Genomic DNA, 15,830 nt, shown 5'->3' with positions numbered 1-15,830 from the left:
ACTGTTTATGTCTGCTCTTGGAGAGTTAGAAGATAGATTGACCCAGTAATTCATTATGAATTCTTAATTGCACTCTGTTTGTAACCCTTAAGCTCTGGAGTGTACTTTGTGTTGTGAGAACCAAAAGGGCTCCTGTTAGGTGGAGTAAAAAGGAAGCCTTGTAAACTCCACTCTTGGAGTAGCAAGGGATGTATGAGTACATCCAGCATATTCTGCATTCAGTAGATGGCAGTGGTATGCAGCTGTAGATTAATTCAGGGTTTTCTCTTGAGCAGACACTCTCATCTCTCTGAATCCAAGCAGTGTTGGTCTGAGCATTTATTTGAGGCATTTTAATTTCCCTCCCCCCCCCCAGAAAATACTTTTTTTGCCTACTAAAGCAGACAGTGACAGAAAATGCTAAAAGTTTTGCTAATGCATTGTGATCTTTATTATACAGCACCTGGAAGAATCTGGGGAGGTTTGAATTCCAAACAGCAGCATTACATACAGAGAGGAATGCATCTGTCTGGAGCATTGACTCATGTTCCGCTTATGCCTGCTGGGACTTAGTACATATACATCAGGGTCTCAAAATAAGTGTTCAGTAGGTGGGAACTGTCTCTGCTACTCAAAGAAGCAGTAAGGTGGTGACATTGTGGAATCCTGCACACAGGAATAGATATTTCCCTTGTCTGAAGGGATGAATTCCAGCTCTGCTGGGGGAAAGCAAACAAATTACTAAGACAATTTAGAAATCAAGAGGAGTGTTGCCAGCAGGTCAAGAGAGGTGATTCTTCCCCTTTGTTCTGCTCTTTGGAGATGCCACCTCAAAGACTATGTCCAGTTCTGGTGTCTCCATCATAAGGAGGACACAGAGCTGCTGCAGAGAATGTAGAGGAGGACCACAAAGATTACTTGATGGCTGGGGCACCTTTGCTGTGAAGATAGGCTGTGGAAGCTGGCATTGCTCAGCCTAAAGAAGACTCCAGGGGGACCTTTAAAGCTGCCTTTCAATACCTGAAGGGACCCTACAGGAAGGCTGGAGAGGGACTTCTCATAAGGATGTCTAGGTACAGGATAAGGGGGCAGAGTTTGAGGGATAGTAGGTTTAGACTGGATCTTAGGAAGAAGCTCTTCAGTACGAGGGTGGTAGGATTCTGAAATAGGCTGCTCAGGGAGGTTGTGGAGGCCTCCTCCCTGGTGGTGGTCAGGGCCAGGTGGGGTGAGGCCTTGAGCAGCTGAGTCTAGTTGAGAGGCATCTCTGCCCATGGCAGGATGGTTGGAATATAAGATTTCTAAGGTCCCGTCCAACCTAAGACATTCTGTGATTCTATTATAAAACTCTTAATTATGGAGAAGTGAAAGAAAAAGATTAAAACAAAAGCAGAAATACAGTGTATGGGGTAGAAACCACACAGGAGGAGCTCTAGAGAGTTAAATTACCTCATTTAAGTAGATATTTTCTCATATGGCAGTGATTTCCAACACAAATAATAGAAAATGTTTAATGATTTATGATTAAATGATGGAAGGAGTTGTTCTCTCTTGCACAAAGCAATGTTTTTTCTTGCCTCCCTGTGGGGAAACTGCAATAGAAACTGCATTAAACATATCAGCCTGTGAATTGAGTTGTAACACGACCACAAAGTTGTCCTAAGGATTTTGAACACTCTTGGACAGATCCCAGAATCAATTGGTGGTCCCTGGGTAACGAGTACAAATGTCAGACGCTTTCAACAGAGAACTGTGTGCTCTGTTTCTCTGTTGTATCAGACATCACTTGAGGATCCAGAGAAATATTTCAGCCTACATTAATATGGCTGTTGTTTGTAGACCAAAAACCCCCAATGCCATTCTGATAGCAGTGGAACAGCAGCATAAATAAAGTCTTTCCAACATAGCCAAAACTGCTGGAAGTCCTGGGTTGTGCAGGCAGGAATTTTGTCCACCCATGGGCCCAAGAGGAAGAGTTTTGTACAATCTGGCTGCAGGCAAAGTATAATAATGAAAATAGGAAATGAAGTTGGTCAGGGTGCTGAAGAAACAAGTGTATTTTAATGGACTCAACTCTGCTCAATGTCATCTGCTGCTGAGGGCTGTGTAAGGATGAGCTTTTGGCTTTCCAAATGCCATAGTTATAACTTTGAACAAAATATATGGGAATCAAGATTTTAATAAGCTTTTTGCTCACAGCTTCTAAGCTCAGACCTTGCTAGCTCTCCCAATCATCCCTTTCATTCCAGTTTTACACAGAGAGAGTGATTGCCCATTGGAATGGGCTGCCCGGGGAGGTGGTGGGGTCACCATCACTGGGGGTGTTCAGGAGGAGACTTGATAGGGTGCTTGGTTGCATGGTTTAGTTGATTAGGTGGTGTTGGATGATAGGTTGGACACAATGATCTTGAAGGTCTCTTCCAACCTGGTCTATTCAATTTTAATAAGGGCTAAAACTGGCAACTCCAGTCACCTTTTACTTTAAGCCCTAAGATCCTCTGTGAAGAGGCACAAATTGAGAAAGCAAACTGTGCAGGGTTGAGCACCAATTTTCCAGTATAAACTTAGCCACTGTGTCTCAGAAGCTGAGCTGGAAAGCCCTCTAAATTTTTCTTGCCCTTAGATTTTTGGCCATAAATATTTGTAGACAGAAGATCCAGTAGCAAATCTGTCCTGCCACCACTTAATAGCGCTCCATGGCCGTTGCTGTCTGTGGGAGGGGTGTGTGACAGGCAACAATTTGCCCCAGATGAGTTCTCTAAGGACACATACAGAGGTCTTAATGCAAAGCAGAAAGAAATCTCTGAAATAAGGTGGGTTTTTTTTAATGATTATAAACTGAGATTATACCCAGGGTCAACAGCACAAGTGCCTCTTAATCCAGATGTACTCTTTATGGTGAGGAGTGGCAGATTTGGTAAGTCCAGGCATACGAATGCCACAGTCCCAATATTTCCCCAGCTGAATAAAAGCAATCAGTTACTGTATCCCATGGGATATGTGCTATATATTGTTTCTGGTTTATGTGACATGGTCTTGGGGCAAGGATGGGTTGAATACAGCCTCTCCACTTAGTATTCCCTATTCATGTGAGTTTCACACTTAAAACTCATTTCATTTTCTTCTTTCTTTCGTGGGTTTGGGGCTTAGTTTGTTTTTCCCAGTGTGGCATTCAAGTGTTGTGGTTTTAGTAATGCTTTGCCAGCCTTACTGTAGCCATGATTCTAATCTTCCTTTGTGAAATTAATGCTTCAATGGACTTTAATTTTAATTGTGAGGATGAGTGTACATTGTGAGAATGGATATTAAACTACTACCTGTTGTGATAGGTACCACACCAAATATGGCTGGAGTAACTAGGAGCTTGTTAGCTGCCAAGAAAAGCTGCTGCAGAGGTTTTGTCTTGGGGTTTTTTTTTTCACTGGTTTTTAAAAGCATCCTGTGTGGAGTTGAGATCCTGCTTGGTTTGGTTGGGAGTCAGCAATACATTCTCTGTTCAAAGTGGTGTTCATTAGTTTGATTGAAATCCGAAATCCTTTGAGGCCTCAGCCCCACAGTTGTGTGTAGGTCAGAGAGCTTGGCTGGTAGATGGAAGAAAATGACTGTGCTTGTGTTGGGCATTGTTCAGGGCAGGTCCCCCTGTCGATAGAGCCAGTGGCCAGAAGGGTTCCAGCAACCTGTGCTGCCCGTGATTTTTATACAGATGAGCTTAGGTTGTCTTTGTGGAGGGCTGGGGGCTCACTGCTTGTGCTTTACCAAGCAAATGCACTGTACTATTGAGAAAATGAACACTTGAAAGAAGCTGGGAGGTGGGCACATGTTGAAAAGCTGATTGCTGCCTGGAGGGACAGCAGGCACAGCAGGGGAGGAGCAGCACACAGCTCATTCTGCCATTTCCAACACACCACTGACCTAGTTTTCCCTACTGGGACAGGCATAGCAGGGCTGGTGTGAACCTTGGGCTGATGGGGGGGTTATTCACATGAAGCAGACCCTGCAGCACTTCTCAGGCTTACTGACACAGCGCTGGATCTGCAGCTTGGTGCTTGCAATGCCAAACTCAAGCCTGAGTATCAAATCTGTGATCCACTTTTACCTTCTGTGCATCTGGGGGTGGGGTTTTATATTGTAAACTAGACTTGTCTTAAACATAGTTATTATGGGGCAAAAGACAGGTACTGTTCTTATGGAAATTCTGTTGACTTTGAAAGGACCTGGGTCTAAGTCTTCGTAAGACCATGAATGCCATTTCCTAGCCCAGCCTTCACCAGGCTTTGATTATTGATCAGCAGTGGTCCACTCGAGGCATCTTATAGTTTCATAGTTTCATTCAGGGTTGGAAGGGACCACAAGGATCATCTAGTTCCAACCCCCCTGCCATGGGCAGGGACACCCCACACTAGATCAGCCTGGCCAGAGCCTCATCCAGCCTGCTCTTAAACACCCCCAGGGACAGGGCCTCGACCACCTCCCTGGACAACCCATTCCAGGGTTTTACCACTTTCATGGTGAAGAACCTCCTCCTCACATCTAGCCTGAATCTCCCCATCTCCAGCTTCATTCCATTCCCCCTAGTCCTATCACTGCCTGAGATCCTGAGAAGTCCTTCCCCAGCCTTCCTGTAGGCCCCCTTCAGATACTGGAAGGCCACAATTAGGTCACCTCGGAGCCTTCTCTTCTGCAGACTGAACAGCCCCAACTCCTTCAGTCTGCCCTCATAGGAGAGGTGCTCCAGCCCTCTGATCATCCTTGTGGCCCTTCTCTGGACATGTTCCAGCACCTCCACATCCCTCACACAGATCCTTTAACTATTTTGTCTTTTCATAAGCTTCATTCTGTCCAATTTCAAATCATGGCTTAAAATCTAAGTTTAAAGGAGAAGGGGTGGCGTTGCATTAGCAATAAGGCAAAAAGTTAATTCAAACTGAGGAATCTTAGGTAGATCAGGTGCCCTAACTTTGCTGAGTTGTAGTAAGACTTGGGCACTTTAGCTGAAAATCCCAGCTGAAAAATACACTTATGTGACCTTTGGGAAACTGCCTGAAGCCAGTGGTAAGAATTTATTTTGGCAAATCACCAACATCTTCCAAAAGTATGAAAGAAAACTTGCTCTCTTCTGAGCCGAATGTTAACTCAGATGGGGAACCATAAAAGAAAAGAAGGAAGAGAAGAAAAACAACAACAAAAACCAGCATAGGAAAATACAAAGATTTAAAACTTTATTAGTGTTAAGGAAATATTTTCAGTGAATAAATTTGTTTAGTTGCAGGTTATTAATGTTTCTTTGGGCTAAAAAAAACACAGAGGAGAGTCAGGGGTGACCTTATTGCTCTCTACAACTCCCTGAAGGGAGGTTGTAGCCAGGTGGGAGTTGGTCTCTTCTCCCAGGCAACCAGCACCAGAACAAGAGGACGCAGTCTCTAGCTGTGCCAGGGGAGGTTTAGGCTGGAGGTGAGGAGAAAGTTCTTCAGAGAGAGTCATTAGCCATTGGAATGTGCTGCCCAGGGAGGTGGTGGAGTCACCGTCCCTGGAGGTATTCTACTGGGGAGTGGATGTGGCACTTGAAACCATGGTCTAGTAGTCATGAGGTGTTGGGTGGCAGGTTGGACTTGATGATCCTTGAGGTCTTTTCCACTCGTATTGATTCTATGAAATGACTGTCAGAATACCTGCTGCTGTTAATGTATTGTGGTATTTTTAGGCTATGCCTTTAACTCTTTTTTCACAGATCTTGAGAGGAATTACTTGAAAGATTTCACAGTGTTGTTTCCACACAGGAAACGATGAAAATGTATTTCTCAGTGAATTTGGGAAGGGGGCTGCTCTCTTTACAGCAGATACCTTGGGGTATTTAATTTTCAGAGCTTTTATTGCAACTGCTATACTACATAATTTGTATTTCTCCTCTCTCCCCAGAAATTTTTCCAAGAGATTCCAGTCTAAAAGACAAATTCATAAAACATTTTACAGGTAAGACAAGTGCTTGCTCTTAATTTACTTACATATATGTGTTCTAAGTAACCATCAGAGTCACACCATTAGCCCTCCTGAGGTTCTGCAGCCAGTTTAACACTTGTGAAATTGAATTTGCATTATTTAGGCCTTGAAGTCTAAAAAAATTAGAAGTTTAAAAGGACCTCTAACTGCATTTAGGTTTGAGTCTCTCTTTGAATGATCTAGCACAGAGTACCTTTCAAACACAAGCAAAACATTCATGGTTTAAAACTCGCTGTTTCATTTCTATCACCCTGTTGCTGCTTGTTGATCTGGGGCTGCAGGAGGAGTTGGAGTTGTAGGTACTGAATGTACACATCTGTATGCCCCAGGTACTGCACTGTGTATCTACATGCAAACAATTTGTTTGTAGCATCCCATTGCAACCCAGAGTCTGCAGCATCTCACGGCAGAAGTGGTGAGCGAGTAGGGTTTCTCTGCTTCTATTCTGTTTCTGCTGCTACATGCAAACAACAATTTGCACGTGGTTACAATTTGTTTGCATGTGTGAGGACCTATCTGCTGCATCTGGCAAACATTATTTTAATGAGAGAAACCAGCATGTTTTAAATGTATACAATCCCTTCACCCCCTCCCCCCCCCCCCCCCCCCCCATAGTTTTTATTGTTCCTGCAATACCTATTTTCAAGTTGATTTCTAAAGCTTTTCATTGTACTACACATGTCTTTCAGAAGCACACCTCTGTGGCTAGGGAAGTCTTACTATGTCAGAGAAACACATCTTGTCTTCCAGCTCATGTTTGCCTTATTTTAATAGGGTAACCAAATAGAACAAGGAAAGGTTAAAAAGTGTAAATCAGTCAAAAATAAGTTGCTGTTTCAAATATGAAAGCTTGCTAGGAAAGTTTAATATGATTACAGTCAGGTACTTGTACTTGAACACTGAGATGGTGTTGTGTGATGCACTTACCTTTGGGATTCTATTTTGTAACAACTGGGAAAATAGTGCACCCTCTGAATATCAGCAGAAAGAGTTGCCAACAGCATGAGGCTTGCAATGATTCTTTAATCTACAGTTCCAAATGTTCTGTAATTCAGAGAAGTTAGGGGATTCAGGGCATGACAGTGCAAACCTATAGGTGATCTTAAATATTATTTGGATCAGTGAAACCTAAAAGCTTGAGAAATAGTTGGCAGTTGGAGCAGAGAAAAAGAGAACTGGAAAGATGCATTTGTTCTCTGCTGGAAATTTCAGACAGTCCTTGGCAAGAAAGGAAAGAATTTCTTGTCTCTTTTCCTTGGGGGAGGTGTCCTCAGACCTTTAGGATAAGCACAGCTTTAAAGATCTGTCTGCCAACTGCTAACTGGAGCCTAAGAGCATCTACAGGGAAGGTGCCGTGCTCAGTTGGCCTTTCATTCTTGCAGTAAACACAGTAAGGAGGAACCTTACCATTTTCAGTCCACCAGAGAAAGGAATGAAAAGAACACAAAGATTCCTATGCAGCACAGGAAGACTGAAAATTCCTCTCCTGGGGAGGACAGACAAGAAAGATTTGCTTATATTAATACTTAATCCATTTCCCTTTCTTTTTCAACTTTGGAAACTGCTCAGCCACCATAAAAAGCTCAGCACAAGAATCTGGGGAAGCTAAGTAATGAATGCAGAACAAGTTTCATTACTCACAAACAACAGTGGAAAAACAACCATGAGATTTACAGAAGGTATTTTGAAACTACTAAATCATATAATGCAAAAGGGCATAAGGCACTTGAAGGTCTCTTTCTGGAGTCATTCATTAAATTGATATTCCCGTTCTGCATGAGTGGTTGCCATCAAAATTGCTGAAATTATTTGACTAAATTTAGCTGGAATGACTAAGGAAAGGAGGTTCACTCCAAAATTCTTCAAGTTTACTTCTTTGCTGGCTTAGAATTTCTGCCCACATGTTTATATATATATATATATTGTTGTTGTTCTCTTAGGATCTTCAGTGATGGATTTTTTTCTGACTTTGTGGGTTTTGTTCAGTTTCACAGCTTTGGTGAATCCTGTTCTTAGAACCATAGAATTGTTTCACCTAGAAATGACCTCTAAGATCATCAAGTCCACCTCCATGGCCATTAAACCATGTCCCAAAGTGCCATGTCCACGTGTTTCTTGAACACCTCCAGGGATGCTGACTCCACCACCTCCCTGGGCAGCCTGGTCAAATGCCTGACCACTCCTTCAGGAGAAAGTTCTCCCAATATCCAAACCAAACCCTGCTGGCACAAACCAAGACATTTTCCCCTTGTTCTGTCACCTGACACCAGGGAGAACAGATCCATCTCCACCTCACTCCAACCTCCTTTCAGGAGGTTGCTACTTGTATACTCCTGATTATATTCTGCAGGAGAACAGGCCAGTTTAATCATCCTGGAGTGCTTCCTACTTCTTCCCTCCCCCCATTTCTCAGTAACAGCTATGTCCACATTTTGTCTCAGCTAATTGTCATTTTTGCACTTTTTTCCAGATTAGGAATATTATTTGCCAACTTTTGTGACTTAAAGAACAACTTTTTCCTGCTCTCTGTTGCTCCTGTATCCCCTTACGTACTTGTAGGAGTCTTCTTTAGGCACAGCCCAACTATTTCTTCTTCTGTGCAAACTGGAATCCTCTTTCTATCAATGTGAGTTAAGCAAACTATTCAGTTACAGTCCAAGAGTTGGAGCGCCCCAAACTAAAAAGCTGTGAAAAAGAGGAGGGAAAGGGAAACCAACATTATCTTTACAGTCCATTATATTTACAGTTTCAGGCTTAAAAGAACCCCATGGTACACTTGCACTATGCCAAGAATAGTAGACACATTTTACAACTAACTAAGAACCAAGTGTAACAGTCCTTGGCTATAGGAAAAATCATAAATAATCTCCTGACTCATAAAGCTATCTATCAATCCAGCTTGAAAAGCCAGCTGACACAGAGTGCTCTGATTAAGGCACAAATAAAATTAACAGCCTATTTTTGGTGGCAGGGAAGAAAACTAGAAAGCCATCTATTATCTGAAGGGACATGGAATTTATTTAGTGCCAAAAGCTGCCGTTATCTCCATACATCCTGGATAATTTTGAATGACACACTTTTCTCCTGGGCCTCATTACTCAGATTAAAAAAAACTAAATGGCAACAATCTTCCCCTTCAAAGTTGCAAATCTTTGTCAGCTTGTTGCAAAGCTAATTTGTGGCTGAAAAACATCTCGTTAAAGCCACACAGTGTTGTAAAATAATGTGTAAGTGTGATCGCTGTCAGAGAGAGGGCTCCTCTTTAGCTTCTGGCAGTTTGACTCCACTAGCTAAACAGAATTGGCTTTTTATGTTATTGATTTCTCCAGGCTAATAAAACATCTTTTGAACTGTAAAAGAATATATATATATAATATATATTTGGGATTGTTCAGCCTGGAGAAGAGGAGGCTCAGGGGAGACCTTATTGTTTTCTACGACTACCGGAAGGGAGGCTGTAGACAGGAGGGGGTTGATCTCTTCTCCCAGGCAACTAGCACCAGAACAAGAGGACACAGTCTCAAGCTGCACCAGGGGGAAGTTTAGGCTTGAGGTGAGGAGAAAGCTCTTCCCAGAGAGAGTTGTTAGCTATTGGAATGTGCTGCTCAGGGAGGTGGTGGAGTCACCATCCCTGGAGGTGTTCAAGAGGGGACTGGATGTGGCACTTGGTGCCATGGTTTAGTAGTCATGAGGTGTTGGGTGACAGGTTAGACTTGGTGATCCTTGAGGTCTTTTCCAACCTTATTCATTCTTTATGACATATTTATATATAATGTTATTTACAATATATTTGTATAAAATAAAGATATAATAGTATTCATATATTTTCCCCCCTGAAATGGTTGCTCTCTTCCCCTGACAGGAAAGTTAGCCAACAGAGTGTTCCATGTGGATCCTTTTGTAGCACTGCTTGAATCAAGCTAATTTTTCTGAGGGTTCCTATTTGTGCTGAATTTAGAGGATGCAAATGCAATTTACTCTTGTTAGTGTCAGTTTATGTCAGTGTTTTCTGTTGAAACCACAGGAAGCTCTTCCCCAGCCGCCAGCGCTAAGCAGGCTGCATGATGTAAATATGACATTTTAAACTCTCCTTTTCAACTTGGGTGTCATCCTCAATACTTTCCTGAGGACATCAGCAACTTGTTACCTTTGAGCCATGCTTTGGAGGCCAGTAGCTACCTATTCTTATAAAATATCGCTGTGGGATGATGACACTGTGTGTTCAGGGTAGGGACAATGAGCTGGCAGAGCAGAGACACTGGAATAGAACACCACACCCTGGGATATCCCTCACCCAAACATTGAAACACATGCTGCCCTCTGCATGTCTGCACTCTTCCTTGCCAGGACTATTTTAACAGGAGATCAGGTTCCCAGATGCTCTTCAGCTGTCATTCTTTTTCTCACCACCCATGCTGTGTATTAAGAACTTTGTAAACCATGAATGTGCAAATATAAAGCACTAGTACATGAAACTACTTCATCTTTCCAGGGCCTAGGAACTTGTATTTGCTTAAAATGTGGCTTTTATTTATCTTCAGAAACAAATCCTGCATTCCATCTACATCATTCCTTCTACATTAGACTACTGATGACTGCTGAGCAAACTAAGTTCTGTTGTAAATGCATCATTCTGTTTTTTACCATGTAAGACATCTTGCTGTTAATTACTAGAACTTCAAGCCCTTTTTTTCCCCCCACCAAGGGTCACTTGTCTGTTGTTCAGATCCCAAGTGTAGTAGCATTAGTATTATCTTCTGATATTTAAGTAGCATTGTAATAATAGATTTGCAGCAAAGTTGTTTGAAGTGTAGTAAAAGACCAAATGTGATTTTTAGCACAACCCCACCCAAAAACAAAAACTGAACTTATTTCTATGTGATGTCATTTATTGAATCTGCAGAGCAGTGACACTGAATGCTTGTGGCTAACTCTTCTTACTTTCAAACAGGGCCAGTCACATTTTCCTCAGAGTGTAGCAAGCACTTCCATCGACTGTATCACAACACAAGGGACTGCTCAACGCCAGCCTGTAAGTACCAATTAAAGTACCTTATAAAGCTACCAGTGGGACTTGTTTAAAAGCTACCTTCACTGCTAAGTGTTTGATGTGCTGGTCTTTTTCTAACTGTTGCTCTTTGCTTTGGCACTGTACACAAAATATGTCCAAGGCCTTTAATATACAAAGATTAGAAATAGAATTAACCAGGCTGGAAGAGACCTTTGAGATAGTCCAACCTATCATCCAACACTATTAACACCCTTGCAGTCAGCTGCATGTAATGGAATTCCTTCAGAGAGCCTAACATAAATGAAATGAAAGCTACAGTGAAAAACCAGTCAGGCATGTCTGTGCAGAAGGGAGATGTGAATAGAATAAACCAGGTTGGAAGAGACCTTCAAGATCATCGTGGTCCAACCTATCATCCAACCCACCTAATCAACTAAACCATGCAACCAAGCACCCTATCAAGTCTCCATGCTCTCCTCCTTGCTCCCTTTAGCTCTGCTGATAATGTGTGCAATAAGGTGAAATCTAGCAACTGAGATTCATGGTTTTGTTTTGCAGATTATAAAAGGTGTGCAAGGTTGCTAACGAGATTAGCAATGAGCCCTTTGTGTACACAGTCCTAGGATGTTTGCTATGTAAGTATCATTTTCTCATTTGCTGAATGACCTGGTGATTTGCTTCACACTTGTACCTTGCTATCATGTGTACACACAGAGAGATGTGCTTTTAAGAGTTCATCAGCAGGCATCTGTGACATTGCTGTAAGATCTGACTGATTCCTCACTGAAGTACATAGAAGCACAGATAAATCTGACAGGTTTCATTGTAATTTCCTCTAAGTTTATTGTGGCACCATATGCCCTGGGTGACTTCTTGCTGTTCAAAATTTCATGAAGGATTCCAGTTGCTGAAAGGAAAATTCATGAGGGCTTCTTCAGCACATTCATTTCAGACCATTTCAATATAGGGCTTTAGTGGTGGTGCATGGAATAAGCAGAATGTCTTGGACTCAGGTCTGACAATGCACTCTTCGTAGATTGCTGTTTATTAATGTTTAGGACCACATTTCAGTCCCAAACTGTTTCTGGAGAACTTACCTGAAGTTAATATCAGTTTGTGGTGTAGAAGTAAATTGGGCATAAAGATGTGACAAAGCTAAATGCTTCAAATAACAGGATGTGGAGGGAACCAGTCCATTCCTGTTTATGAAGAGCATGTTGAGCGTGTTAGTTACTTAAAGGTTTGTATCATTGTCTCTGATGAAAGGAGCAGCTTCCAGTGAGCTGTTTTCTGCAGTTGTTAGAGTATCAATATGATGGTTGTACTTCCACTAGTAATTTGGAAATCTGCACTGGTTGTTACTGACCACTAAAATATATAAAAGCACTGGATTTAGTTTCAGTTCCTTCAAAGCTGATTTCCTTTCACCCCCACCTCCTTCTGACAAATACTGCAAGCTTGGAGTTTGGGGGAGTTGTGTATCACTTCTTCCTGCATCAAGATTTCAATTCATACTAATCAAGAATAAGAAAGGAAGAGAAGGATATGAGTCAGTGTTAGCTGATTTGGTTTCCAAGTGGAGGTGGGATTGAGGAAAAAGATGTGAAGAATGTGGCCATATTTCAGTGCTGAGAAGAAATGACATAATTTCTTCTTTTCTTAACTGTTTTTAGTACCTTTGGCCTCTTGCCTTTCAGGTCTTGCAGATGGTTTTGAATATACCAGGGGCACTAAATTAGAGGCTGATTAGAGATAGCAGGGCTTTGCCAGGAACTCCTTTTCATGACTAAAGATAGGATTGATTTAGTTATTAAGTGCCTAAATTTCCATTTGTTATTGTTCTCTTTATGACTTCAGCATTGTAAAACACCTCAGCTCTCTCCCATTTTCAGCACTTTCACCTATTTAATCTGTTTCCCCCTCATATTTATCTCTTTACACCTCTGGGTTCATGGCTCAGGGCTTCCAGAGAGATTTCTGGGTGATTCAATGCTTCCCTTCCCCCCCCCCCCCCCCCCGACCTCCCCTTTTCTTTCAAGAGGGTGAGTCAAAGATCTGCCTCTATATCCACAGCAGAGAAGCATCTATCTCATCCAATATCCATCTGTAACATTCAGAAAGATCAAAAGTTGCTATGTCTTGCAAATCCAGGTATTCTAACTTGCCTGCCAAAAATACTCTCAAGGAGATAACGTGTGGGGAAGGGAGGGTTTAGATGGCAAGCAGTTAGCAGCCTGTGTGTGCTGCACTCACTTGAAGTTGTATCTAAGCCGACTTTCCTCTCCACTTTGTTAAAAATAGAGAAAACATTACAGGAAAAGCAGAGCTGAGATTTGAGTGTTTCCTAGGTGCCTCTGTGCTCCCTCACCCTGTTCCACCAGCAAATAGACAGAGAGGCTACTCTCCACTAGAGACACAACAAGCTCAGGTCTTCATATTTACACATACCCAATATCTTGGAATGGAAATGTTTTCCTGGGAAGGATGAAGGGTGGCAAGGGTTGCTCTTCCCTGCAAATATACAGAGTTCTGTGTGTTCATCCCTCAATGGCACTGCATTTGTAGCATGGTCTGTGATTGCTTCTACTCCCTCTTTTGACACAGAGGATCTGTTTTCCTCACCACCCTCATGGTAGCTTGGAGAGGTCAGGGTCATTGTTTCTGTTTACTGTAAGGGAATTTGCCTTTGTTATAACTTCTGAGAGAGTCTTGGAGATTGTTGGTTGCCTTTGGAGGTTTTCCCACTTGAAAAATTGACTATTTTAAAGCATTTCTCCTACATGTGCTAAAATAGGCTGCTTTTTCCTCATAGGAAAAAAAAGGGGGAAAAAAATAGCTGCAGTGCTATTACACAAATATTTTCCTCCCTCTCCTCTAAGTGCTCAGGTCCTAAAAATAGGAGACACGGCCTTTCTCTGCTAGAAAGGAAGTTTTGCCTGGAGCAAGGCAGTCTTCCACGGGAGGTGGAAGCTGGGACCCGAAGGGAAAGGGCCAGGGCTGATTCAGGACCATGGAGAAGGACTGCAGGGAGCAGCTGCCGAGATGCTCCGGGGATGTTCCGGGGCTGGGTACCGAGCACACGCTTCATAGCAGTTACTCGCTCTAATGGGCTTCTAACAGTTTTGGTTTTATGTGGTTTGGGATTCATTTAGCTTGGTTTGGTTAGTTTTGGGGTGGTTTGTTTTTTTTTTCTGTTGCTGGTTTGTTTCTAATTGAGATCTTGCAAATAAAATCCAAGTGCTTCATGAAACCCCCAATCTAGAAATGCACAGAACTCTCTTTGTGGGAAGCTTCCTTCTAAGGTTCACCAGCATAGACCATTCTGTGTTAAACCTCTTAGCATCCACCCTGAGGATTTGTCACGGTAGAATTCATGAGTGTTCACAGAAGGGCAAGAACCTTCAGCATTCTGGAGTTAAGATTTATGCAATCCACCCAAAACTGTGATTTCTAAACAGAGTTATCACAGAATTTCAGGGAGGAAGGGACATTGAAAGATCATCTAGCCCAACCCCCTTCCAGAGCAGGATCACCTACCCCAGATTATACAGGAACACATCCAGGCGAGTTTTGAATATCTCCAGAGAGGGAGACTCCACAGCCCCCCTGCTCCAGTGTTCTGTCACCCTCACAGGGAAAATTTGTTTCCTCATGTTTATATGAAATTTCCTATGCCTCAACTTCCAGCCATTGCCCCTTGTGCTGTCATTGGGTATCACTGAGCAGAGCCAGGCTCCCTCCTCTGGGGACTCAGCCTTTACACGTTTATAAACACTAAGCTGTCTGCCTCTGTGTTTTGAAACAACGTCTAAACCTTCACACCCTTTTGTCTTGCAGACTTTCTACTAAGGAGAGAATTCTGATTTGCCAAGAAAGTGCCTTGAGATCTTCCAAGACAGAGAAGACATCTTTTACCTTTGGTTTCCTCTTTGATTTACGAGGCTTTGTTACTAGATGCATTTTTATTTTGATATATTTGTTGGACATTCCATGTTTGTGTGTGAAACGGTATTTTATTTGACTTTGTACATTTGTTGCCTATATAGTTCAGACAAGCCAATTATTTAAGTACATTGTATATAAAGACTACTAATGCTATACTGATTAAATGTTATAACCATGTGCAGGGAGTGGGTAGCATCTTGCCGTTTCTCTCGTTCCCATTGTATTGCCATCATTCTGCTCAGGCTCTTACTGTCATTATTTGCACTAACTTGAGATGCAGAAGTCTGTGTAACTGAACTCTGAATAAGCTGTAAAGTGGGGCAGTTTTACTTGCCATGGAAGATATTTTATATTATGAAGCTTTGTTAATATATACATATATATATTATTGCTCATCAGAAAAAAAAACAACCAAACCAACCCCCCAACCTCCAAATTGCTCAGAAATGCACCTTGCTTTCAGGAACATTTGTATGACTGTTCTGGATTGTCATCAGTTACATTTGTACTGGCACTTGTGGAAAGAGTTGCAAATAATGTAAATATAAAGACTGGAAAACTGCAATGCAGTTTTGGTGGAATAAAGAACATAAAAATGACCTATTTCCCAGGAGGGGTTATTCAAGTTGATTAAGAGCTTGCTTATTTAATATACGAATGTAGTTTATCTGAAGAACTTGAAGGCAACTTCTCCCCCTAGAATAGAATAAAGCAGGTTGGAAAAGACCTTTGAGGTCACTGAGTCCAACCTGTCACCCAACACCATCTAGTCAACTAAACCATGGCACCAAGCACCCCATTCAGTCTCTTCCTAAACGCCTCCCGTGATGGTGACTCCACCACCTCCCTGGGCAGCACATTCCAATGGCCAATCAAAAATATGCCTTTATCTTCCACTGTT

The 15,830-nt window shown here is 42.2% G+C and overlaps 1 protein-coding gene across 1 annotated transcript in view; it reads left to right on the top strand.

Moving 5' to 3' along the window:
* Window positions 1–15,509, top strand: part of ALKAL1 (ALK and LTK ligand 1) — a 36,625-nt gene extending 21,116 nt beyond the window's left edge. The window contains exons 3-6 of the mRNA XM_068166731.1: window positions 5,893–5,946; window positions 10,925–11,005; window positions 11,543–11,619; window positions 14,822–15,509. Of these exons, the coding sequence (XP_068022832.1) occupies window positions 5,893–5,946; window positions 10,925–11,005; window positions 11,543–11,607 (200 nt within the window). The 3' untranslated portion in view covers window positions 11,608–11,619; window positions 14,822–15,509. The remainder of the gene's footprint in view (window positions 1–5,892; window positions 5,947–10,924; window positions 11,006–11,542; window positions 11,620–14,821) is intronic.
* The last annotated feature ends 321 nt before the right edge of the window (window positions 15,510–15,830 follow it).

The sequence above is a fragment of the Melanerpes formicivorus genome, unplaced genomic scaffold (assembly GCF_026170545.1).
Source record: "Melanerpes formicivorus ecotype bairdi unplaced genomic scaffold, bMelFor1.0.p_v2 SCAF_105, whole genome shotgun sequence".
Lineage (NCBI taxonomy): Eukaryota > Metazoa > Chordata > Aves > Piciformes > Picidae > Melanerpes > Melanerpes formicivorus.
The sequence above is the reverse complement of the archived record's forward strand: the minus strand, read 5'-3'. Positions and strand labels throughout refer to the sequence as shown.